The sequence below is a fragment of the Anoplopoma fimbria genome, chromosome 23 (assembly GCF_027596085.1).
Source record: "Anoplopoma fimbria isolate UVic2021 breed Golden Eagle Sablefish chromosome 23, Afim_UVic_2022, whole genome shotgun sequence".
Classification (NCBI taxonomy): Eukaryota; Metazoa; Chordata; class Actinopteri; order Perciformes; family Anoplopomatidae; genus Anoplopoma; species Anoplopoma fimbria.
This window is the reverse complement of record NC_072471.1, coordinates 2548778-2574518: the sequence shown is the minus strand read 5'-3', so window position 1 is coordinate 2574518 and position 25741 is coordinate 2548778. Positions and strand designations below refer to the sequence as shown.

Genomic DNA, 25741 nt, shown 5'->3' with positions numbered 1-25741 from the left:
GCTCAAACATAAAATCCTGTAACAAATGGAAGATTCATATCTTGCTCTTTAATATATTTATATAATAATCTATTTCTGTTAACTGCCTCCTCTTCTATCTCCATTTCTGTCAAACTGGCATCTCATCCTCCGTATACTAAACTTGTCTATCCCCAAAGGTCTCATTAAACTCTATCAGTGAGGAGGGACTGTAAAACTGCCAGGCCTCAGTTTGGAAAGCTGAGTTCATCCCTTCTGAATGTGCCGCCTCTGAACATCTCTCTCAGCGTCTCGTATAGAAAAGCTTCGATGTCAGTCTGACGTCTAGACTAAGTCTTCTGCTGCTGCTTTATAGAGGTGGTCCAGAGGCCTTTGACCACTGGATTTACGACCAGAACTTTGTAGTAAACAGCGGCATCATGCCATAAAGAAATGCTAAAGACAAGACCACAGAGCGTCCTGCTAATGAGGAAATTCTTAAAAGTCGAACATCTTCTGAACCTTGGACACTTGTAGCCGTCCGTGTCCTGGGTGTCTTTTAGAGTTCATACTCACATTCTCTCTTAACCCCCCCCCCCCTTCTATCATTCCCCATCACGTGAACTTTGACCCTGACCTTCACGGCCACATCCTCCGTCTCCGTGGGTCTCATCTGTCGCCTGGTCGGCTGCTCGTAGTTGTCCATCTGGTAGCGCATCGGCTGCTTCCTGTTGATGGCTTTGGTCTTGAGGGGGGATATTGAAAGAGAGAGAGAGAGATTTGAAGTTAGCGTTGACTAATAAACTTAAGACTTTTCTTGCATCCGCTTGAGTTCCTCAGGGAGAAGAAGAAGTGACGGAGTTCCCTCAGATATAAGCCCAGAGGATGTCACCCCGAAGGGTTCAATCCCACTCAAGGCACGTAGTTCTGTTCTTCTTATCACACCACAGTTTACATACTAATATTCTGTACATCGGGGGCTTTGGTCTTCATGTGAAGTCCTGTTGTATTTGCCCCAACATCACCAAGAAATGCTGCATGCTTGTTGCAGTAAGGCTAAAAGGTCAGATTGTTGTAGCCCCGTGTCAACTGATGCATTCACCTAAGAAGAAGTAAGAGCACAACAGCTGGGATGGAATAAAATTGATGCACGTTTATGCTAGATAACCAAAACCAATTTCACTCCAATTTCCAGAGATGCAAACAATAGTTACTGGTGTTTTGACAGCGCATTGTTTGCCGGAATTGCCAAACTCTAGAGGCTGCAATTACAAAAAAATGTGTTGGAAAGAACAAAGTACATGCTGATATTGTTTATGTGGGTAAAGTCTAACCGGTTGTAGGATTAAAATGTAGATAAATAGTATAAAACATTCCCCATCCACCGGGGAGCATAAATAATGGTAAAACAATGGTAAAGGAAAGTTGAGAAGGTAACTCAAGACACTTTGATTCATCCTTTAAAAGCAGGATTTTGGCGATTGAAGTTTGAAAATACGACAATGTTCACTGTCGTTTTTAAACAGTTTTTCCGTGTCTGCCCATTTTAAAGCTTCCTATTGGATGCATGTTTACGTTTTGGCACCTGTTCACTGAGTTTTTTTATAGATGTTGACTCCAAGAACGTCCCAAAAGAAAAAAAGTTCTTGGGGAACCATCCTCTGGAGACAATGAATATTAATATAAGTAACATTTCATGACAATCTGGCCAATAGTTGTCAAACTGTAACAATCTGACTGACATCACTAGGTCAAATATTTGATGTATTTAACACAATAGTGGTTAAACCTGCAGTTTATCATGTACAAAAAAAGTCTTCTAGAATACAGCAAGTGGTGATTTTACATTTCCACTTGATTTGGCAATAAACGGAGGGCTTGGGTTGTTGGTATTAGTGCTGAAAGGACACATTAGGTAACAAAAAGTCCCATTAGCTGCTACACTGCTTGATTGATTTAGTAATATTCCAATTACACCGCTTATTGGCCATTAAGCTCTCAGATATCCTGGTAAAACTTTTAAATATGGGAGTCTTGAAATGACCACTTTGAGTTTATAGTGGCTTCATAAAAGGAACATAATGCAGCTGCAACAAAATGGGGCTTTCACGTTGAGTAAAAGTAATAAAATAATAAAAAATGAAAACCAGAACAAATCTTTGCTTGAGACACTTTGCTGAATTCTGTTACTGGATAATAAATACAAAAGGAATAATCTGTTGTAAAAATGTTTTGTTTTGTCATTGTGCCGGATTTGAAAACCATTAAACTTTGTTAATGTGAGTTCTGTGAGTCTTTGGGCTCGGTGCTCTGACTGTGCATTTCAGACGCTAACAGTGTTAATCCCTCTGAAACATAATAGTCGTCATGTGACTCGGTCGGCTGAAACCTCAGACAGCCCCACGATTAAAGTCTGGGCTGCAGCTCACTGGGTGGTGATGTTCTGTAAAACATAACAATGAGTCCTAAGGAAATAACATGACATACAATATGAGTTAAGTAACGCTTAATGTCAAAATCACTCTAAATCACAGCATATGAACTCTGCTCTATGAATATATCGATGTTTTAACTGTTCAGGTTGTTTGTGTTCTGGGTTCTGTCAATTGCTATGTTGTTTTTGAAATTTAAGAAACATTTAGTGATATTTGAACTTTGAACCTGAGCGTTGACTTGTGCTTTGCATTGCATGTCAGCTGCACATGTATTTAGGGGAAAGAGTCAGGCTGAGCAGTTACATACAGCACAGGTGTAAAATATGTCCCTACCAATATCCAGCGACTACTGAATTGTAGAAAAAAAAATAATAATAATAATAATATATATATATATATATATATATATATATATATATATACATATTTATACAGCAAGTATAATGTTATTAAAATATAATAACTTTTTTCTCATTAAATTACAACTGTAATATCTTAATGTTACCATGTTACTATTCTAATTAAATTAAACATTTATTATCAGAATAATACAACTTTTGTTTGAAATATTATGGATTCATTATCATTAATTACAACTTTATTATTATAATATTATTATTATATTTTTCTTGAAATATTTTGACTTTATTCTTATTAAATAGATAACGTTATTATGGTAACATTACCATTTTTACTGAAATATTATGACTTTATTCTCATACATTTTCAACTTGATTATATTTATTATTAAATATTATAACTTTTTTATTTAAATATTATGACTTTATTCTCATAAAATGTTGACTCTTGTCTCCTTGAATCTAATTAAATTATTTAGGGTTTATTAAATAATTTAAATACTTTCATGTAGGCTATAACTGAGGTAAATAAGTGCTATATGCACATTTAAATAGGTTACTCTTATACAAACTAAATAATAAGGTAAAGCCAATATTTTTTTCCATTTCTTAAAATGAATTAGTATGACCTGGATGCCCTGCTGCTCGTCTCAGTCTAAATGCGTGAATATTTTTTGTAGGATCTTCTCATGATGTCCTTCATCACCCCGTTAACGCAACCGTCCTCCAAGATGGAAAGGACCCACGTTACCTGAAGTAACATGGAAGGAATGTGTGCCTCGTTTGCTGGCACACCTCATTGATCCAAACCTCCGTCCATGAAGACACTCTGGCTGTTACACTCAGCACATTAGAGCGATTTCTTGGCTCCTCTTCAGTGCGCTTTGTTAGCGGTCTGTTTTAAATACGGGATAAATGTTTGGATTTTATGTTCGTTTGAAGATCTTCATTACTCAGAAGTCGTTTAAAGTGACTCAGACAGAGATTGAGGACTGTCTTTTGCAGCAGATTCAACCACTGCAACTGGAATTATATAATATATTTAAGGAAAATTTCCCTTTTTTGACTACTAGGATACTTTTTCATTGTTTTTTTATCAATTATGTTTAGATTTTAGTTCCAGAGATAGGGTGACACAGCAACTGCAGCTCAACAAAGTGTTTAATTGGAGTTCTTTCAGAGTTAAACCACTTTATCTAAAATATTTACTTGAAAGTGAAAATGTTTAAAAATGTCTTAAAATTAGTAGATCTATGTTCTATATTTTTTTCATTTGTGTTCTTACACATGTTTCCAACAATTTTCAAACATGAGAAATCCCTTTTTTAAATCAATGCGCGTTTCATTTGGTCGCCTGTCAGTGACGTCATCTCCTCTTTGTGCAAGCTGATCATGAACTGAATTTTTATCTAGTTTTAGGTCACATTTTTAAGACATATTTTTAATATCTTGGTGGTTTTTAACTATATTTTTACCAGATGACGGATTTTAATCGTCGGACGTCTGGATCTTAAGTTATCAGAGAAACTAGCTTTGCTAACATTAGCATCAGCTAATCTCTCAGCTCATCCAGGACGTCCTGCGTCCTCCGATCAGCGTCCGAGAAACACAGATTTTTAACTTGAAGCTGCTCATTAGTGTTTTAATCAGCGGGTATGTTTGTTTTGGAGAGTAGAAGACCTCTGTGGTAAAACCTCATGAACCATGAACACTGAAGGAATCCTAAAAACTCCCATGATCCCACGCTGCTTCAGCATGTCTTCAAACTCTTTAGTTTGGATTCAGAGAACCACAGCAGTAGAAAATGACATATCTTACATTGCTTTAAGGTGGAAAATCCGTTTTTGGGGGAAATTTGGATAAACTTTCATCTCCCGTACTTTTTGAAGATGAGATAAAGTAATCAATGATTTTAATAGAAGTTTTTGGTGGCTTTACCTTCATTTTGACTTTCTACAACTATCGAACATTTGTCTCTATCATTGTTTGTGAATCTGCAGATTTAAGCACTGAAATTGATATTTACATGTTATGATAAAATCTAAATATATTCTCCCTAAAAAATGTATTGTTTGATCTGGTTTCATTAACACTCACCCCCCCAACGTTTTTTTTCCCTGCTTCCATGGAAACGGACATGTCTCCATTTCTCCAGCTGTCGTCTCCAATTTCGTCACCCTGGAGAAACTCTCCGAGCTTCTGGACGCTGTGAAAACAAACACACACACACACACACACACACAAACACACACACGTTAAGTCCATGTAGACGTGTGATTGTGATGATCCCAATACCAGTAATCTCTCAGGAGTTTAGAGTTTCTCCTCACTGCTGTCACATTTCCTCCATGTTCCTTTAATTAGATTTGACAGAGGAACCACATCCAGAGTGTCTTCCTTGTTTAGTCAAGTCCACGTCCTCGTCTCTCTCAGCCAAAGCAGCATTACTTTTTTATTTAAGCTGTACACTATCACATTCACTCACCTGACCAGCGCCTTGACAGCAAATCTGACCACAGTGGAGAGCAGGAAGAGAGGGGTGACCAGGATGTGGAACAAGGCCAGAGCTGCGAAGGCCTCAGAAGGAGTGGGACTGGTTTTATCCAGGAAGTGATGCATCACAAACGTCTACAAGAACAGATTTGGAGTTCAGTAACCCTCATTGATATGATGAATTATATTTAAGTTAAAGAAAGCTGAAAAAACAGCACATAGAACGTTTAAAGGATTTGTAGACGTAGTAAAATGATCTTACCGCAAGAACGGCAGCAATGGGAATAGCAGCATTCATGAAAACTGCACAGGGAGAGAATTTAGTTTTTATTGCATCTGTGATCACAATTATTGGCTAAAATTGAAAGATATTGGAACTGACTTCAAGTGCTTTATCAGTTTTGTTATGTTATGTTTTATGTTGTTGTTATTATCATAGAACAATGACATGTGATTCAATTTATAAACATGTAAATAAGCTACTGTATAAATTGAATAGTTTAACATTTTGAGAGAAATGCTTATTTTATTTCATTTTTCTTTCACTCATGAGACATTTGTGCAGACAGTAAGAAAACTGATTAGTTGGTGGATTATTTTTCAGTTTTTTTTATTTCTATTTCTATGATTTCAACACAGATTTGCTGTTCACAATGTTGCATTATCTAGGAAAAAATAGTGCGTCAATAGAGTTTACTGCGTCATTTAGGATTTCAATGGAAATAATAACAATAAATGTGACAGGAAGTCAAGATACATGATGGAAAAACTAGATAATAGTGATAAAGACTTTCTTTTTCCTGCAAACACAAACAAATGCAATCGACCTAATTCAAAGATTTAGTTTTCATCTTACTGGACATGGACGTGTAGAGAGCGAAGGTCTTGAGGCTGGTGAGCTCTTTTCCTCTGGTGTCCTCCACGCTGTCACAGAAGATGTTCTCCCAGGCGTACAGCTTCAGCAGCTTTATGCCCTTTAAGATCTCCGTGGTCTTTTTCAGACGATCCGTAGAGTGCTCCTGAACAGGAAGGAGGATTAAAAAGATGATGTGTTAATCTATCACATATTAAATATCACGTTACAAGACAAAGGAGTTACCAACTGCTGCAAAATAATGGATTTACGTCACCAAATTCTGTGATAAAAAAATAGAAAATCTGCAGGAAACATGATGCATTTCAAAGAAAAACAATTATATAAGTAAACTGCTTACTAGTGAGCTTTTCTGTGTGTCTGCCAGCTTCGTAGCTATGAGGTACTGGACCGGAGCCAGCAGGACTATGACGGAAGCTCCAACCAAAGCACTCCAGCCCAACAAATAGTAGAGCAGAATCACTCCCATCACGATCTGCAGAGACAGAAAGGAAACACACAAAAAAATAGTATTTACTGAAACATCACTAAAGAAGATTAAATATGGCAGGAAATGTAATTAGGTGCTGTTAAACCCACCTGTACAGGCATGGCCCACAGGTTGGGGCAGAGGAAGAGGAACCACATCAGCTGGTTAGTCTCTATGGCAACCAGGTTGTTGATCTGCCCAAGCGTCATCTCCCCCATGGACATGTTGGAGGTGGACAGACGCAGCATTTTGTTGTAAATCATCGCCTGGTTAAAGAGACAGACATGTAAACAAGCATGAAACATATTAAAGGGATAGTTCAGATGTTTAGAAGTGTGGTTGGAAGAGGTTCTTATCCAGAGTCAGAGTATTAAGACAGTAGATGTACTGCTGTGGACGTATTTTAGACACCTAAAAGAATCAATATCAGTTTAGGTGTATATATGCTATATTTAGAATATTTCTAGCTCTTAACCTTATTGTCAGACAGACCTTTCTGGCAGGTAACTGAAGCTTTTATCAAAGCCACCAGACTCCATTGAGAAAAACGGTAATTTTACCTCGCAGAACAAAGGAGTCACCGATCTACCACTGCCGATATTGGTCAGTTAGTTTGTGTTATTGTATGACTTTGGTGTTTTGAATGGTTAATTCGGATTCACCAAAGTTACACAATAAGACAAACTAACAGATGGAGGCAGCGGTAGAAGAGGAACTCCAATGGAGTCTGGTGGATTTGAAGAGAACATAGATAACAGCTTAAGTTATCTATCGGAAATGATAAAAATATTCTAAATACAGCGTACATTTAAACGGATATTGGTTCTTTTACCTGTCTGAAATTTGTCCGCAGCAGTGCATTGCTTTGCTCCCGTTCTGGTTCTACAAACTCTACTGTAGTAATACACTAACTATGTAAAAGTACCTCATACAATGACACTTCTAAAAATCACATCTATCCCTTTAATATGTTATACTGTTTTATTACATAATGTAGTACATCATGTTTCTTTAATATTACAGACAAACATGAAATAAAATGACTCACTACTGTTATATAGTGAGTATATAATAATCCTCGTAGCACTTATTGCACTCGTATTAGTTGTTGCACTTACTGTATTCGTATCAGTTCGCTGCACTTATTGAATTTGTATTTGTTTACTGCACTTATCCTATTCGTAGTAGTTTGTAGCACTTATTATATTCGTATTAGTCTGTTGCAATTATTGTTTTCGTAGTAATTTGCCTCTGCACTATACTTTTGCTCTGGTTTATGCTTTAAGATGCTTGTTTAAGAAAGGAGATGCACTTATGACTTCTGGTGACTAGTAGTTCTCTTGAATACCTATGTTGAATACACTTCCTGTAAGTCGCTTTGGATAAAAGCGTCTGCTAAATGACTGTAATGTAATGTAATGTAATGCTGTTACAGTAGATGGTATCATATTACTCTTACAGATAATATAATATATAAGTTTGAGACGGTGCTGCACTTAGTGCACTTAGTTAAAGTTTAGTTTAATTGCTCTTATATAGTATATTTATTTATATTATAATACTTTTCAATAATTTATGCTTGGCTCTTCTCTTATTATCAATTTCAACCCTGGGAAACCTGTCATGTTTCCTTGTGTGTATTAAAAACTGAAATACTGTCATACTGTACTGCACAATATCAAGGCGCTATAAAAAACTTTGTGTACTTCTAAACTGGCAGTTCTCTCAGCGTTTTAAATGATCCGCTGTCAAATCAGGTGGATATAATAATAATATGAGGATAAAGTAAACAGGACGATCACTCATGAAGACCCTTTTTTTAACACCTCAGTGTGGAAACAAAAACGTCTAAACTTAAATGTCCGTGATGTTGTGACCCACCAGCAGGGCTCCTCGCAGGTTGATGCCGGTTTCTATGGTGACGTAGTACGAGGCCTGCAGGAAGGTCCTCTGTAGGACCAACGCCAGGAAGAGAAGCACAGCCAGGACTGAGGTGTCCTGCAGCAGCTCAGTGGAAGACATGAAGTACACGCCGAAATATGTCCCCTGCAACAAAGCACACACACAAACAAGATACATGAAGTTCTGCTTAAAGGATTGCAGGTGAAGCAAGTATCAAGAGAACCACCTGTATGAATATGATCGGATGTTACCAAAAACTGCAGTTCCTCAAACGGCCACTTGAGGCTCCAGAAGCGATTAAATCCCCCATAGACGTCAATGATAAAATTCCCAACTTTACAGTAGAAATAAACATTTTTACAGACGGTTTTGGTCCATAAAAGTTAATAAACTATACAGAGGTTGAATCTTTATATAACTCACTCTTTTGAATTGTATTGAGGATTAAAGTTAGGCCTCATTTCTATCAAGCCATTTTAGCCAGTGTTGCAAATCAACCACTAGGATTGTTTAATGGAAATATTGGAATTTTTTCTATGATTTTTGCATCAATGTGATGGAGCTTGATTTGTCAGATATTTATTTAGATTTCCCAAAAAATAGACATTTTATCCATAAAGAGTTTCTGAATTGATTTTCAAGAAAATTTTGCATCAATATTGCTATGGAAACCTACACACATACTGTGATCGGACGACTTTATCCATATGCACAGCTCTTTCATTTTTTTTGATATTTTGTTTTGTAAACAAACAAATAAATATATATATATATATATACATCATATTTTCATTGTATTTTTTTCTATTCTATATTTGTGTTTATTGTACTGTTTTTTAATTTATTATTTTTATTATTATTATTCTTTAGTTATTTTTCTCTCTTCTTTATTCATGTTCCCAAAACATGTTTTTTTAGTATTTATTCATATTTTTATGTTTTGTTTCCTCTTTTCTCTATATAAATACGTTTCTTGTACATAATTATATAGTTTTCTTTCATATTGTCATTATATTTTTCTCGTATTCTTTTTTATATTTGTTGTAAATATTGTTTTGAGTATTTTTTCATATTTTTATTGTATTTTCCTCTACTCTATTCGGATGTTTTTCTGATTTTCGCAATGCTTCTTCTTATTTTCTGTCTTATTTCCCTTATGTGTATGTTATGGACCAATACACCAATGTATGTGAAAAGCTACTTGACAATAAACCTGATTGATTCTGATAAAGCCGACTCCCAGTGCTGTGAATGAATATATCTATTCATTTTTACATATACATACTACATGTGCAAATCCAACACACACACACACACACACACACACACACACACACACACACACACACACACACACACACACACACACACACACACACACACACACACACACACACACACACACACACACACACACTGTGATACCATAAAGCTCAGTCTGACACTCAGCAGACCTTCCTTCTGTATTAAAGTGTGAGGTGAGTGGAGAATTTTCCATGTCACTCAGAAATGCAGCTGCTCTGCTCTTTATCTCCGCTGCCCATTATACCCACTTTAACAGGCAGGCTCGGACCCGACAACATCTCCCATTCAACACCAACTATGACAACATCAAGCCAAATGGACTCAATGATAATACACTCCCAATACGAGACGCATCTGCTCTGCCTCTGATGCCACCTCTGTCTGCATCGTGACCTTTGGAGGAGGCTGAGACGGATTTAAGAGGAGTCGATGTCTGTGATCGGCTCTGCCACCGTCTCTTCCTTCGCCAAATGGACCGTCTGTGAGAGTGTCTGCTTTCTCTCAGTGTCGGCTACATCCGTCGTGGGTTGATACTATTGTTTTTGTTTTATTCTAGTGGAATAGTTACAAGTTTGGTCCAGCTGATATAGACTTATGAACACTGGGGCTGCAGATCATGATACATCTGGAATAAATTCAATATTGTGTGCAGATATTCAATGAAGTGTTACTTGATAAACATGCATTAAAGTTAGTTTCACTGGTCTTTTGGTAAAGTTTAGTTTTGTTAATCATGCCGTTTTTTCTGAACCAACAAATTGTTACAAGAGTTAAAATTGACAAGCGATCTGTCGACATTGAAATCCCTCAACTTTCTAATGTTGGTCTTTTTGCTTTTTGAGTCAGTGATGGCATCAAGAGTCATTTTGTCATCCAGGACGTTGCCCAAGTACATATATTGGCTAACTGTCTCCACAGCTATGCCATTGATAAACATAAGCATCTCTTTTGTCTTATAGACAGTGAGTTTCAAGTAACACAGTTTTGATGAAAGTCCGAGTCTGGATTCTCCTGCAGGAGAATGACAATCACTGAATCATCAGCAAACTTGATTATGAACCTCCTTTACTAAAAAATGCTCTCTGAAAAATGGTTGTACGGCACAAATAACAAATCCTACACCCCTGGATTGATCCTGTACAAGACAAAGTGTAATGAACACTGATTCTCTGTGACCTTGTTGCCCAGAAGTGGACGAGCCAACATACAGTGCCAAAGTCAATAACAGATATTTCAGAGAGCCTACGAGCTCTTTAGAATGTGGGGCTGTAAGCAGCTGAACGCTGATGAGAAATCAACAAAGTATAATCTCCAATGCATCTTCTTGCACACCAGGTGCCCCAACAAAAACATATTTACACAGACCTTTAACACAACAGGGGCATGATGCATAAACAAAACAAAAATAAGACACACTCAGCTGTGGATAATCTGAAAAAACTGAGATGTAAATTTGCGACAGTTGCAGTATTTTCTCAATAAAATGTTTGAATAGATTTGCTCATACTGAGGACCAACTACCAGGATCTAATTGAGAGTAGTAAGTGTCAGTCTGTCTGAGGTAAACTGTAAGATATTAATAAAGTTTTCTTTTAGCGAAATGCTCGGAGTGAATTTGAGTTCCCTCTGGTAAACAGTTACAGTGTATATGTCTTAGGCTTTTATTGTGAAAGGTAAGAACGGAAAGAGTGGATCTTCTCCGATCTTCTCAAAAGTCAAAAGGAGGTAATTAAGTTTTAAACAACATTCTGCATGTGTTTGTTTTGAGTTTTAGACCTCAACACTTTGGATATTCTTAGAAAGTGGGGACATTTATGAAGACTGAGGACCTTTTTGAAAGAAAAAGGATATGTTGGGTTGTCCTTCTTCAGTGCTTTAAGAAGGTTAGGACTTGGTTTTAGGTCAAAGGTATGTAGTTGCCATGGTGAAGTAAGGTTTATGGAGTGTATTACGTCAACAAGGACACTCATTGCTCGCATGTATTAAACTACAAGCGTGTGTGTGTGTGTGTGTGTGTGTGTGTGTGTGTGTGTGTGTGTGTGTGTGTGTGTGTGTGTGTGTGTGTGTGTGTGTGTGTGTGTGTGTGGGTATTGTCATTTCAGCACCAGAGTATTATGACATTACAGACATATTATCACGTCAGATAGCAGACACAGCATCGTTCCCACGTTCTGGTGGTGACATGATGGCCGCCACTCACGCCCTTGGTGACATCACACTGGGAGTGAGTCATCCATTGGTTGGTCGGACCACCCAACATCTCAGACCGGCAGCGACACTGTTTGTGTGTGTGTGTGTGTGTGTGTGAAGTGAAGACGACTTACGATGTTACACTAATGATCTTGTGTAAACACTTTTGTCCCGTCGACGGCTTCGTTAACATCAGACCAAACATGGGTTTACATTTCCAAAGCGATTTCTCTAAAGGGAAATGAATGATGTTTGAATTTCCACATTGTAGTCACAGTCTGTGTTCATCGCACTGGGTTCATCCATTTGTGAACCCTCTTTGAAGTCAAGGCGGTAATTTCAGTTCTCACAGCTGTCAGAGTCAGACTGTCGTTTACTCCGGCATATTCTACTACAATAGAGTGCACTTCATGTGTGTCACAACCTACTTACAGTCTTTGATTTGTCTTCACGGAGTAAAATGTGTGACCATTACCCCATTTTGTGTTTCTCTGGAAGGCCTCAAAACCATTAAATGTAGTAGGTAGTTATTTATTTTGTGTTGAAAAGAGAGGGGAATCAAACCCGACTGCGACATCGCTCATGAATCCCCCCCCTCAAAACCATTAAATGAAAAAAGTCACAAAACCACCATGTTCCCTTCACACTGGGAGCTGCTTCCTATAAATGTTTTAGTCTTTGCTCTAGGCTGCAGATTTGACAACTAAGTTTTAAAAAAAAACAGCGTTCTTCAGGGAACGAAGGGCGATACTGTATCTCTACAAAACCTTTCTCAGTGTTGAAAACAAGACCACCGAAAAAGTAAGACCAAGTCACGACCAAGACCAGAGTTTATCAAGACCCAGGCAAGACCAAGACTTTGAACAGTTGAGACCAAGTCAAGACCAAGATCAGAGTGTATCGAGACTGTGACAAGACCAAGACTTTGAGGGATTAAAACAGAGTCAAGACCAGGACCAAACCAGAGCAATTCCTCCTCATTCACCTATTTTTTTGCCATATATACTGTATATGTGTAAACATGAGAGATGATAAAATAATAAATAGCCATTGCAGAGGTGAATTTTAAGTGATATCCTCACAGTTGTGGTCTTGACCAATCTTGGAATAAAATCCTTTTGGACAAGATGGTCTCTGGTCCTGGTCTTGACTTGGTCTCAACTGCTCAAAGTCTTGGTATCAGTGTTCCACTCACACAGGAGGCTGCTTTTCATTCCCCATGTGAAACGAGAAGTCAATATTCATGTTTTTCTCACGTACTTTGCATACTTCAGTAGCAGTTTTTTAGCCCCAAACAACAATCTATTCCTTAACCTAACTAAGTAGTTTTGTTGCCTTAACCTCGCTGAGTTTCCTGTGAAGACGGAAGTTTATTTTGAAAAGACTGTATTCATGTTATGAGCTGAAATTGACACGTGTTGCAGGCTTTTGTAGGAAAACTCGCGAAAAATGATGAGTAACTTAACATTAGATCGCCTCACTGGCTCGTACTCACATTGGCCTTGTCGATTCCCTGTGTCTTGTTAGCCTCGCCAGGCTGGAGGTACTTTACGATGCCGGAGATGCAGAGCGGCCCCGCGAAGCCCAGCAGGTCGGCCAGGTAGCGGAAGGTGCTGCTGAGCAGGATGGGACGGCCGAACGCTCGATACATGGAGCGCCAGATTGACGGGGCGCGGTTCGGGTCCTCGGCGGTCTGCGTGGAGTCGAGAGTCGATGGAGGGGAAGAGAAATCAAATAAGTGTGTGTTCCGACACTGTCAGCAGCAGGAAAACCAGACTGCATTAGTGTTAAATCAGATCAGGGAGTCCATCCACTCACCCTCTGATCCTCGTAGGCGTCTTTCAGCCGAAGGTAGTTGGTGAGGGCTCGCATGGCGATGGGCAGCTTGCCGATCTTCTTCAGCTCTATGGGCCTCTTGTGGGCTCCCATGATGAGAGGATTCATCCACCAATATGTTGCCTGAAAATATGCAATTAATAATTTACTCCACTGCCAAGTAGTGCTCTAATTGATTATGAGACATAAACAATAACAGACAATTTCTAACTCGTTGCTTGTGGCCTAAATATTCGAAGTGAGTACTTTTTTACTTGTTTTTCAGACTCACCTGATGATCAATTTCAATAAATGTTGTGTATATTTTTTTTAATTGCAGTGTTTGAGTCTACCTTGGACAGCAGGTTGACAAACGGCTGCAGAAAGCGAACCCCCAAATCCTGCAGATCTTCTGGAGGTTTCACCTTCTGGGGGTTGGCAAAGAACACGTATTTCTACGGGGAGAGAAAGGGACAAATTTAATCCAAGCCAAAAAGACTGAAAATATCAATATCATTTTGATGCAAAATAAACATAGAAAATGTGATGTGGAAAAAACAAATGAGAAAAAGTTTAACACATCACCATTTATCATGTCTGGGGAAAAGTTAAATAAAATCATTTGAAATAATAAATGTGTTTTGTGTAGTTCCACATACCTCCTGGATTAAACACATCAAATCTTATTAATTTACTGATGTTGGATGAATTATGATAACTCACCCTGATTCTTATGACGTTGATCTCCACGGCCATCAGCAGTCCATACAGGATCACCAGCAGGGCAGTGATGCAGAACCTCAGATGCTGTGGTCCAACTTTGTGTTCTGCAAACTTCCACAGCTTAATGGACTTTGTGACGAACGCCAACACCCAGTAGATGAACAGGACTGTGCGGGAAATAGAAACGTGACATAGTGTCGTATGGATGGACATTTAATTGTGTTGTGATGGTGCTGAACAGAAAGCCTTTTTAAAGAGACATCATTTGCATGTTAAAATACATTTTTCATGAGCCAAAGAAGGTGCTGCATATCACTTCCTGCTTGTTGCAGAACATGCATTGATTCCACTGATTTTATACTTCAAAGTGTGTGTTTTTTGGGTGCATATGTGGGAAAAAACCAGTATAAAGCCTTGAGTCTCAAGAGGGAGCTGTGTGAAGTCTGATTAATGCCCTCAAGTGAGGCACTTTTTAAGCACTTTCAAGGTGCATGAATCAAACATTTCCTGCCTCTCTAAAGCCTTTCTCGTCACTTTTAGTTGGTTAAATGCAATTACAAAAATTAAAGTTGACAAAATTCCATTAAAACCCACAGCAATCAATGATTGATTTTACCAGATGTTCATGACTCCACCATCATACACAGCTTCGACCTTCTTTCTCCGAAGAAATTTGTCGATCACAAGGTAGCCCCGCCCCTAAAGCATACCCTGATTTATGGTCTGTTTGGAGCATCATTTACTAAATGAACATCATGCTGTATTGAAGAAGACTTGAAACTAGAGATTGAGACCATAAACTCATGTTTACAATGTTTACTGAGGGAATAAATCAAGAGAGAAGTAGAGTCATTTTCTCATAGACTTCTATACAACCAGAGGAGTCGCCCCCTGATGGACACTAGAGAGAATGCAAAAAATGCCTCTTTTTACAGTTTGGTGCCCGTGTCAGTCAATCTAGCTTCACTCCACGTCTGGTGTAAGACGCCAGGAGACAACAAACAGATATGACGACAGACTCCCAGTGTTGAGTCTTACCGAGCAGCAGTTTGGGGAAGTTGGATGTCTCTATATTGTGGTAGTAAACCACTGATGTTGTGGCTGCTATGAAACCCATGAAGGCCGGCATGAAGAGATGGAGGTGAACGGTCTCCATCGGTCTAGAGGTTGGGGCAAACCCAGGATTCAATTAACATATTACAATTACTGCTTGATTAGAGACTAAATTAATGTTTCGATTGCTGGGGATAACGTAAATTCAAACGTAAATTGTGTCTCACTTGTTGGAGACGATTCCCTCTGCAAACTCGCAGACGTGGACGAACAACAGCGAGAAGGTGAGGATCCATCTCATGTTGTGTCCGGGGAAGTGAAGCCATGTGTTGTGATGGATCTGGACTTTGGAGCTCTGACTGCCCCAACCTGACAGACAGACGGAGAGACAGACAGATACAGAGAGAGAGAGAGAGAGACAGGGAGAATGAGAGAGAGACATGATCAATCTGAACTGCACAAAACACATTTAACAAGTTCAAAACATCAAAACGTTTGCATTTTTGCTTGAAAATCAAAATCTATTTTGACTGTGAAGAACTTTAAACTGGTTCTGAAATAGTCTCAGTTTAATCTTGACCCTCTTGATCCAGAACCAGGACAGAGTGGGGCAGACTGTCAGACCCTGCTGCTGTTTTTTCTAAAGGGACTCTGGTGCTCGGAGACACTACCGCTTTTGTCCACAGGGACCGCCAGAATCAACACTAAATGAAAAGTCCACGTAGTAACTTTAAAACAATTTATTAACAATCCAAAAGTTGCAGATACATTTTCTGTTAACTAAATGAAGGTTTATGTGTCAGTGTAACTATGGGAGCTCAGGACCATAGAGTTTTACTTGTACTGATATTGTTTCTTATGAGGTTTGTTTCTGCTCTTAACTAAATGGACCGCAGTCATTTTGGAGGCTCATGGGACGGAGGCCATAAAAAAACTAAAACCAGGAAGCATCAATTAGTAAGTCCTCGGGGAGCAGACTGAGGGCTTCTGGTCAGAACTATTCCCATAAACTACTGGACACACACACACACACACACACACACACAAACACACAAACACTAAACATATAGCTAACCACGCATTCACTAAAAGTTGTTCTCCCTCTGCTCTTTGTTTGTTTAACACATTTAAATAGAACAGAATAAAATAAAATGTTTATTTATTTTTCCGTATCTTCATTTATTAATTTTCTCCCTCCTTGCTTCCATCCTTCCTAACTTCCTATCTTCATCATTGTAATTCCTCTTTTATCCTTCTTTCCTTTCCTCCTCTCTTTCTTACTCTCACATCCCTCCTTCCCTCCTACCTCTTCCTCCTCCATATTTTTTCTTATGAACATACAGAGTTAATTATTCAACGTAGGCCTCGGCGATAATTCAATCTGATAGTTTATCGTCTTTTAATGGAATTGTATCGTGATGAAATCATATATCGAGATACACAATTTCGTCATCTAAATTCATAATAACAAACACTTACTAACTCAAATTTCTCCCGAAAAATGTGATCGAAATATTTATTAAATTTTTCTCTATAATTTCATTAGAAACTGTCGCTTTCATTTTGCACTAAAGTACTTCATTAAATCAGAAAATACTCTCTACTTTTCATTTGTCAAGTATTTAATTCACACTGGAGTTTACAAAAACAAGCTTCACTATGTGCATATTTCATATGGACTATTTATTTATTGAATTACCAGAAAACAGGCTATATATCGTTATATATATCGTGATATATAAGAATTTGGCCATAACGCTCAAATTCAACAGCAAAAAGAACCAGATGTTGAAGAGGAAAAGATCAAAAAGGAAGGAAGTATATTCTGAATTATCACACAACTGAGCTGAAGACATAACCGCTAACTTTACCACTCAATATTCTAAAATATGTTTTTGTTTACATTCAGTTTGTCTGTTTTTATTGCATTTTTTTGTTTGTTTCACGCTTTCCTGCAGCAGCGTTGCAGCCTCCTCTGGATCACTTGTTCTAATCTCATCTTAACTGCTCCTCAAAGCTGCTTAATGTTCACGCTGGTGACGAGAGAGTGACTTAAAATGTGTGAGAGAGAGAGAGAGAGAGAGAGAGAAAGTTAATGTCACTGAACACATCTGCTCTGCCACACAGAGGACCAGCGATGCTTCAGTAACAGATCACTGTAACACAACACAGAGGGAAATCTAAACCTCAATCACTCCTTATTGTCAGGGCTTTATAATAAAAAAAATTCAAATTCATTATGTTTAGATTTAACTATGTAACTAATATTCAAAGGTTGAACTGAGATCTTTAATCAGCTCCTTTTGTTGGCTGAGAAGAAAAATGAAAGTGAGATGAGCAGCACAAGAAACTAAATGTTGATTAAATATAACAGTTGTATTTACATTCCTCAGTTTGCACAAGCTATTTGGGAAAAAAAAGCAGGATTAGGGGAAAGTTCAGGGTGCATTTTACCTAACAACACCTCAACAACTGGAAGTCCAGGCAATAAAGCGTGAAAGTAAAATGTCCGTCTACTGTTTATAAAATCAGTAGATGGACAAAAAACCTAAAAGCAAACACATCTTTACTGAAACAAGGTGGCGGTTCGATTCCTGATTTTTGAAGCTTGAAAGTTACTTCAGTTTGGGGATTTAGGATAAGTTAAAGGTTAATTGGGTTTAGGGTTGTAGCAGGAATGTTTAAGGTTAGGGGTCCACATTTCAGGAAATACATGTTGGTCAATACAAAGTGACCGGTGTTTGTGTTTGTACAAATGCTGCGTTCATGTCCCGTATGGGGCATAAATGTAGCTGATGTATTCATGTGTCTGTGTGATGTGTCCATAGCCTACCAATGAAGAGGATGGGGAAGGTGATGAAGAGCAGGAAGACGTGGGGCACCAGGTTGAGAGCGTCCACGAAGCAGCCATTGTTGAGCACGCCCTCGTCCACGCTGTAGGAGTTGACATTCGCGTCTTCGCCACAAAATGACCAGCCCATGCCACCGCCCGACTGCGATACAAAAGACATCAGCTCACACAACACAAATGAAATAAGGATTAAATTCGTGAACATAAACTGTATTGTGTGTAATCTTATGTTTTACTATCGTCTTTAAACAGTTAGCTGTTAGCGTCACTAGCGGTGCTTTAGCTTGAACTTTGGAGACCAGGTCAGACATTTTCGTGGCATGTCACACATTCACACACACACACACACACACACACACACACACACACACACACACACACACACACACACACACACACACACACACACACACACACACACACAAACATGAATGCAGGTCAGAGTCAGTCATGAGAGCTATTTCAGAGGCACTGCCCGGCTACATTGTGCATTATTGTGAAAATGAATATAAAGTCTTGGAACATGTTGGACGTGTCATTAAACGTTGTCATGACGTCATGACTTAAGTTTTTAAGAGACTCAGGTTGTTCCTGTTTTAGTTAGCCGAGTTAGTTTCACTCACTGACGACTTTTAAGGCTTAAAACCATTAACGTATTCATGACATAACGAGTATAGAGAGTGTATAATGGGTAAATGTTTGAAAAAATCCAATAAAAAACTATTTAATATAAATGTTATTGAATGTTATCTATAATTACCCGAGGTCAGCGCCTACTTATTGTGTTTTTTTATTTGTTTTTGTCTCTGTTGGTGTTGGTTGTACTGTTGACGCTGTTTTGGTGAATTGAAAAAAATGAATAAATAAAAGTGTTATATCACGTTTAAGTTGTTCAGCAAAACTACAATGGGTTTTATTTTAAACAAAAACAATTCTTACACTTGACTGCATTAGCTCGTTGGTGGCATCAAAATGAATGAAGACATAGATTTATGAATTAATGTTAGTTAGCCATAGCTTACTATTGACAGTCACTGAATAACTCAACACTAACAGCTTGTTCAGAAAATGTCTATTTATTAAAACTTGCACCTTATGAACTTAGAAAAATCACACTGTTTTGTCAAGTTTAAACCTTATAATTATTAGTTGAGAAGCCATACAGGAAAAATAAAATTAAAATTATAATATTATATTATATGTTGCATTTTATTTTAACCCAAAATAAATATGTTATTTCTTACTTTTGACTTCGTTAGTCATATAGTTCAGTCAAAGTTACATCAAACGGTTATGTGAAATGAAAATATCTATAAAATCGTGAAATGCATGAATGTTTGGTTTAAATACCCTTTATTTGTTGCCTTAATACAAAAACTTTTTCTATCATTGTTACTCCATTACATTTTGTCTTCGTTCCAAACCAAAAAACAAAGATGGCCACCAATAGCTGCACCTTGCCGCCATCTTTGTTTGGGACATTTCGGTGCAATTTTAACTTTTAACTGTGACAAACTGGGTTTACAGACTTTTAACAGGGATATATATATATATATATATATATATATACACATGCATATATATATATATATATATATATGCATATATATATATATATATATATATATATATATATATGCATGCATATATATATATATATATGTATATATATATATGTGTATATATATATATATACATATATATATATATATATATATATATATATATATATATATATATATATATGTGCATATATATATACATATATATATATGCATATATATATATATATATATATATATATATATATATGTGCATATGCATATATATATATATATATATATATATATATATATATATATATATATACATGCATATATATATATATATATATATATATGTATATATATATGCATGTGTATATATACACACATGCATATATATATATATATATATATATATATATATATATATATATATATATACATGCATATATATATATATATATATATATATATGCATATATATACAGCACACATATATTTTCATATATATATCTATATATATCTATATATATCTATATATATATATTGTTGTACACATGCAACACATGCATATATATATATATATATGTTACAGAGGTGGTTTGAGATATTTCTTTCAAACTTTAAAATGTTGCACCATTGGCATCCACTATAACTGTGGGATTAAAGTGCTGTTCTCCACAATAAGAAAACACAAAATTCACCTAATTATCACTGTTTATTTCTTTATTAATTTGATGTTAATTAATGTTAATGTTTATGTTTTTTGCATTATGAATATCCCTTTAACTGTGATTTATTGGCTAACTGACAAGCCCAGTTAAAGAAATAAGACATAATTTTAATATACTAATTATAGCTCCAACAGCTACATTTTCACACCAATAAAGTTACATTTGGTTTAAACATCAAAGTCTCTTACCTCGAAGTAAAGTATTAATCCTTAATGACAACGTTTCATTCCGGATGTCTGGATTAAAAAGAATAAAATAAATAAAGAGCACAAACAGAGAAAAAGAAAGAAGAGAAAAAGAAACTAAAGACAGTGAGAGTTGAAGAGTAAAAAGTTGATTATTTTTAGCCTCTGAACAGCATCAGCTGCTCCGCATGTTACTGCTGCCTGGCTCTGCCAACATGTCAAGCTACACCCAATATGACACAGGGCTTCTGGTAATACTCTTCAAAATAAAACAATCAAAAAACAATGTATAATAACTGCATACAATTATTATTATTTTTTTTATATTAAAAATGATTGATGTAAGTACTATGAAATGTAAAAAGATAACAAATAATGCTTCAATACACAAAATGAACCCTCCATCAAGCACAAAGTGAGCTGCAGGCCCATAATAAGCCTCCTGTGTTCCTCAGTATAGTCTGTGTAATGCAACTGTATTTATGTAATCTGTGTGAGCCATGTAGGAATAATATAACCTCAACTATAAAAGGTGTTAAAAGTTGATTTTGACACACGGCTCCTCTAAAATAGTCACTTAAAATCCATTTCCTGTTCAGTTAATCAATAAAACCATTAACTAATTGCCCAATACCCCGGTTGACTTGTATAGTGGTACACATTTTGCACATCCTAGGTAACTTCATGCATTATTTAATGTCATGGTGTTCTCCTCATTTATTATCTATTACATGTTCTTATTTATTAAGGTTTCTTTTCATAATTGGTAATTCCATTATTCAGGTTTATATTCAGCTGTGTTAATATACTAATAAATGTTTTTAATCCCATTTTACTTTAATTCACCCAATTCAATGATCTATATATTAATATTTTTTAATGTTTGGTTTTACTCTTTCTTGCTTTCATGTTGAAATCAATTTGTCCAAAGAGTGCACTACAATTCTGTTATTATTTTGAAGGTATAAACTCCACAAGTTCCGGTTAAAGTGTGCTTAACTTCACCAAACTTGACACAACCTTCCCTCCTATCACATTTCCAAACTTGAACCAGTTTAGTGTTGAGAAGGGGGTTAATTATGGGCATCCTGAGCAGCCAGCTGACATGTCAGCTACACACACAGTTTATAAACCAGCAGCCAAGAACATCACCTTACAGCTTGGAGCATATTATGAAGTCTTCTGTTATTTGCATGTCTGCAAACTTGATTTAACCTCTGCAGCACCAAAGAATAGTTAAATTACTGGTGTTTAGATATTAAAAAAACACTCGAATACTCAGTTTTGTCCAAAAAATAAACATAATATAGCATGCAATTATTCTTTAGAGAATAAACAGTGCTGCAGCAACACAATTTAATCATATTTATAATGATTTACAGTCTCAATCTATGATCTGATTGCATGCATGTTTATTGCACCCATATCTAAAACCTTGCTGTGTTTGGCAGCATACTGTTGGATAAATCCCTTCCTGTCCTGTGATGACAGCTATTCATGTAATATGAGGATTTCATGTAAAGCAGCATGATATGAATCAAGCATGCTGGTATCACAAACACATCAGTGGAGCTATCAGGTCACTACACCTCCATTCAGAACCCACATAATCTCACGTCTTTACACGTTTAGACACACAATAACATGGATCAAAGGGGGCTTCATGTGTTTTATCAAATCAGAAAGGTTCTTTCTAATATTCGGCATGATTAAAAACAATTCAGGAAGATTAATCTACATGAAACATTTCACCTTTTCACCTGTAATTCCCTCAGCTCCCCTGCACAGAGAGCATCGTGAATAACACTCCACATTTTTATTGTGAGTACTTTAAATAGATGCCAAAAAGCCTATTAATTCAAATATTCTGTCTATTTATATGTTTAATGCATATATTGTGGTTTAAAAGGCAGTGTGGCTTTAAACTGTGAGATATTCCAATGGAATATGGTGCATGCTATATGAGAGGGAATGAGCAAATCCCTCTCCAAACAAGAGGACATCTGGTTGTGAATGACAGAGGGACAGAATAGGAGACACTTACCCGGTCTCTGACGCAGATCTATGGGGGTCAGAGCGTCCCTTTCCCGGATCTTAATTCCCAAGCGCGACGTTTTATTATAAGGAGGATGGGGGTGGGGGTACAGGAAATGCCTTCACATTACAGGGACTGTCGTGTCCTCTCAGAAAACGTATTATTGCGTTCAAGCAGCACGACAAAGACAAACACAATGCCAGATATGATGTCTGGAATGGCTCATTACGCACAGCAGCAGCAGTGCGTAAAAGTAGGTCAAATTAAAGCCGAATGACTGACGCTGTCTGCAGTCAAAGATGATGTTTTTCAGCATGCAGTCACTGAAATATGAGCTTGTTGACATTTAATCCAACAACCAGTTCACCTTCATTAACAGAGAAATGTGATTTAAGAGTCTGAGATGATGATGCTGCAGCACAGAAACATGTCTTGGAGATTATATTATTATAGGGTGGGTTTATTAGAATAAAGCATACAGTATGAACACACACATGTGGGAGAACATACATTACATATACATGATGCTAACTCTCTCCTCTCTATTTTAAAGTCATTTGTTCTGAAACATGGCAGTAAATAACCTTAAACAAATCACATCTATTGAGACTCTGTCAGTCCACCTGCGCTGCATTTTTGAAATGTGATGGATTGCTTTACAGCACAGAACAGGAAGAGGGCGCTGTTTCACTCCACACTACATTACATTACATTATATTACATTATATTATATTATATTATATTATATTATATTACATTACATTACATTACAGTCATTTAGCAGACGCTTTTATCCAAAGCGACTTACAGGAAGTGTATTCAACATAGGTATTCAAGAGAACTACTAGTCACCAGAAGTCATAAGTGCATCTCCTTTCTTAAACAAGCATCTTAAAGCATAAACCAGAGCAAAAGTATAGTGCAGAGGCAAATTACTACGAAAACAATAATTGCAACAGACTAATACGAATACAATAAGTGCTACAAACTACTACGAATAGGATAAGTGCAGTAAACAAATACGAATTCAATAAGTGCAGCGAACTGATACGAATACAGTAAGTGCTACGAGGAAGGCTCAGGGTAGTACTAAAAAAGAGAAAACATTTGATAGAGAAGCAACGGTGCACATTTTAGCTGTTGAATATTCCTGGGGTTGCTAAAATGGCCATGAAAATATTTATTTATCTAATTGTGTAATAATAGTCTTTTATTAAAAGCCACACCAGGAATCTTTATTTTTGGTTTTGTCTTGAAGTAGAAGTTGGTCCATCGTTTGGGAGTTGATTTTGTTACAAATAAATTCCTTCATCACTCCTTTCTTGTAAAAAACACATGAATTAGTGTAATAAAGCACAATGTGTGAAGACGGATATGAAAAACATCATATTGAACATCAGAAACACATTTAGGGTGTGTGAGGTTACCAGAGGTGGAAAGTGGAGGTACTTGAACTTTACTTTATACTGTATTTCCTTTAAGAAGGAAATGTTAGACTTTCCTTATCTAAGGAGGTTAACGTTAGAGTTATGTTCAGGTTAAGGTCAAAGTAAGTCTCCAGGGAAATGAATGTAAGTCAATAACCGTGCTTCCATTTAACTGTTTAATGAATTCAATGACTAAAAACGTACATTTTTGTTCGAAAAAGAAAGAAATTCAAATTAAGGCGTGTTTCCTTAGGTTAGAAGTTGGTGCTCTGGGCTCCCAATGGCTGTAATCTACCTGTTAAACAGAGTAGAAGAAGAAGTAGAGGTTGAGATCTTCAGACATTTGCTTTTAATTGGGCGACTTTTAATTGTTCTTTCTATTGTTGGCAATGTTTCATGTTGTCCTGAGGCGAAGAGAAGCATCCACACGTGACGGGAAACAGCTGATCAGTCATTTTGCATCATCTCATTTTCAACAAAAAACACCTTTAATGTAATAGAACCCAAAAATATGTGAATGGAAACACAAATGTATGTGTGTGTGTGTGTGTGTGTGTGTGTGTGTGTGTGTGTGTGTGTGTGTGTGTGTGTGTGTGTGTGTGTGTGTGTGTGTGTGTGTGTGTGTGTGTGTGTGTGTGTGTGTGTTTACGCCACAGTTATGGGACAGTGTGAGGAGATTCCCATCCGCCAGTGTTTCCCAAGAAACTCTCAAGGGAAGAAGTTGACCTCTGGCCCCTAAACATACACACACACACACACACACACACACACACACACACACACACACACACACACACACACACACAAAGTGCTACACCCCCATAACCTGTTATGTCCCTCACGGTCCAACAAATACTCCCTCTCACCCTCTCTTCCTCCGTCTCTGCATGTACGCACCCCAGCAGAAGAAAAAAATCAGACAGCTGTAAAACTTTCACCTTTGACCTTCACGCCACCGGAGGAGGAAGTAGCACTTGTGACCCGGCGTCACATGGTCGACCCACAGTGACACCCGGGGAGATTGATGACGGACGGGAAGATGGAGATGACAATAGGAATAAATAAAAAAAACACAACTTGCGATAGAAGTTAAGTCATTATTTGGATCTGATTGTGTTGATACGTTGAAGACGTCAGACACATCAGCAACAATAAATCTGTATTTAGTGTTTATGTGTCATGCATCCGTTTGAGCGTGCGGTTATCCTCTCCAGCGTGAGAAAGCTCTCTCCTCCTGAGGGAAGCGTTTGACCGACCCACAACAGGAAGTGGGGACCAGTCCCCCTTTTACAGAACACACAAGTGTTTGTACTTGCACCCTTGTGAGGACCCTCATTGTCGCAGCGCCTCCTCCCCCGGGACACGAAGCGTAACCATCTGAACATAAGT

General features: G+C 37.3%; 1 protein-coding gene across 1 annotated transcript in view; it reads right to left on the bottom strand.

Moving 5' to 3' along the window:
- The window catches only part of abcc9 (ATP-binding cassette, sub-family C (CFTR/MRP), member 9), a 49309-nt gene extending 30752 nt beyond the window's left edge, over positions 1-18557 (bottom strand). The window contains exons 1-15 of the mRNA XM_054624249.1: positions 18410-18557; positions 15804-15945; positions 15562-15683; positions 14524-14690; positions 14154-14255; positions 13804-13944; positions 13481-13678; positions 8470-8634; positions 6699-6854; positions 6460-6594; positions 6102-6264; positions 5508-5548; positions 5238-5380; positions 4850-4958; positions 596-703 (exon numbers count right to left, since the gene is read on the bottom strand). Coding sequence (XP_054480224.1) covers positions 596-703; positions 4850-4958; positions 5238-5380; positions 5508-5548; positions 6102-6264; positions 6460-6594; positions 6699-6854; positions 8470-8634; positions 13481-13678; positions 13804-13944; positions 14154-14255; positions 14524-14690; positions 15562-15683; positions 15804-15945; positions 18410-18557 — 2040 coding nt within the window. The remainder of the gene's footprint in view (positions 1-595; positions 704-4849; positions 4959-5237; positions 5381-5507; positions 5549-6101; positions 6265-6459; positions 6595-6698; positions 6855-8469; positions 8635-13480; positions 13679-13803; positions 13945-14153; positions 14256-14523; positions 14691-15561; positions 15684-15803; positions 15946-18409) is intronic.
- Positions 18558-25741: the final 7184 nt, after the last annotated feature.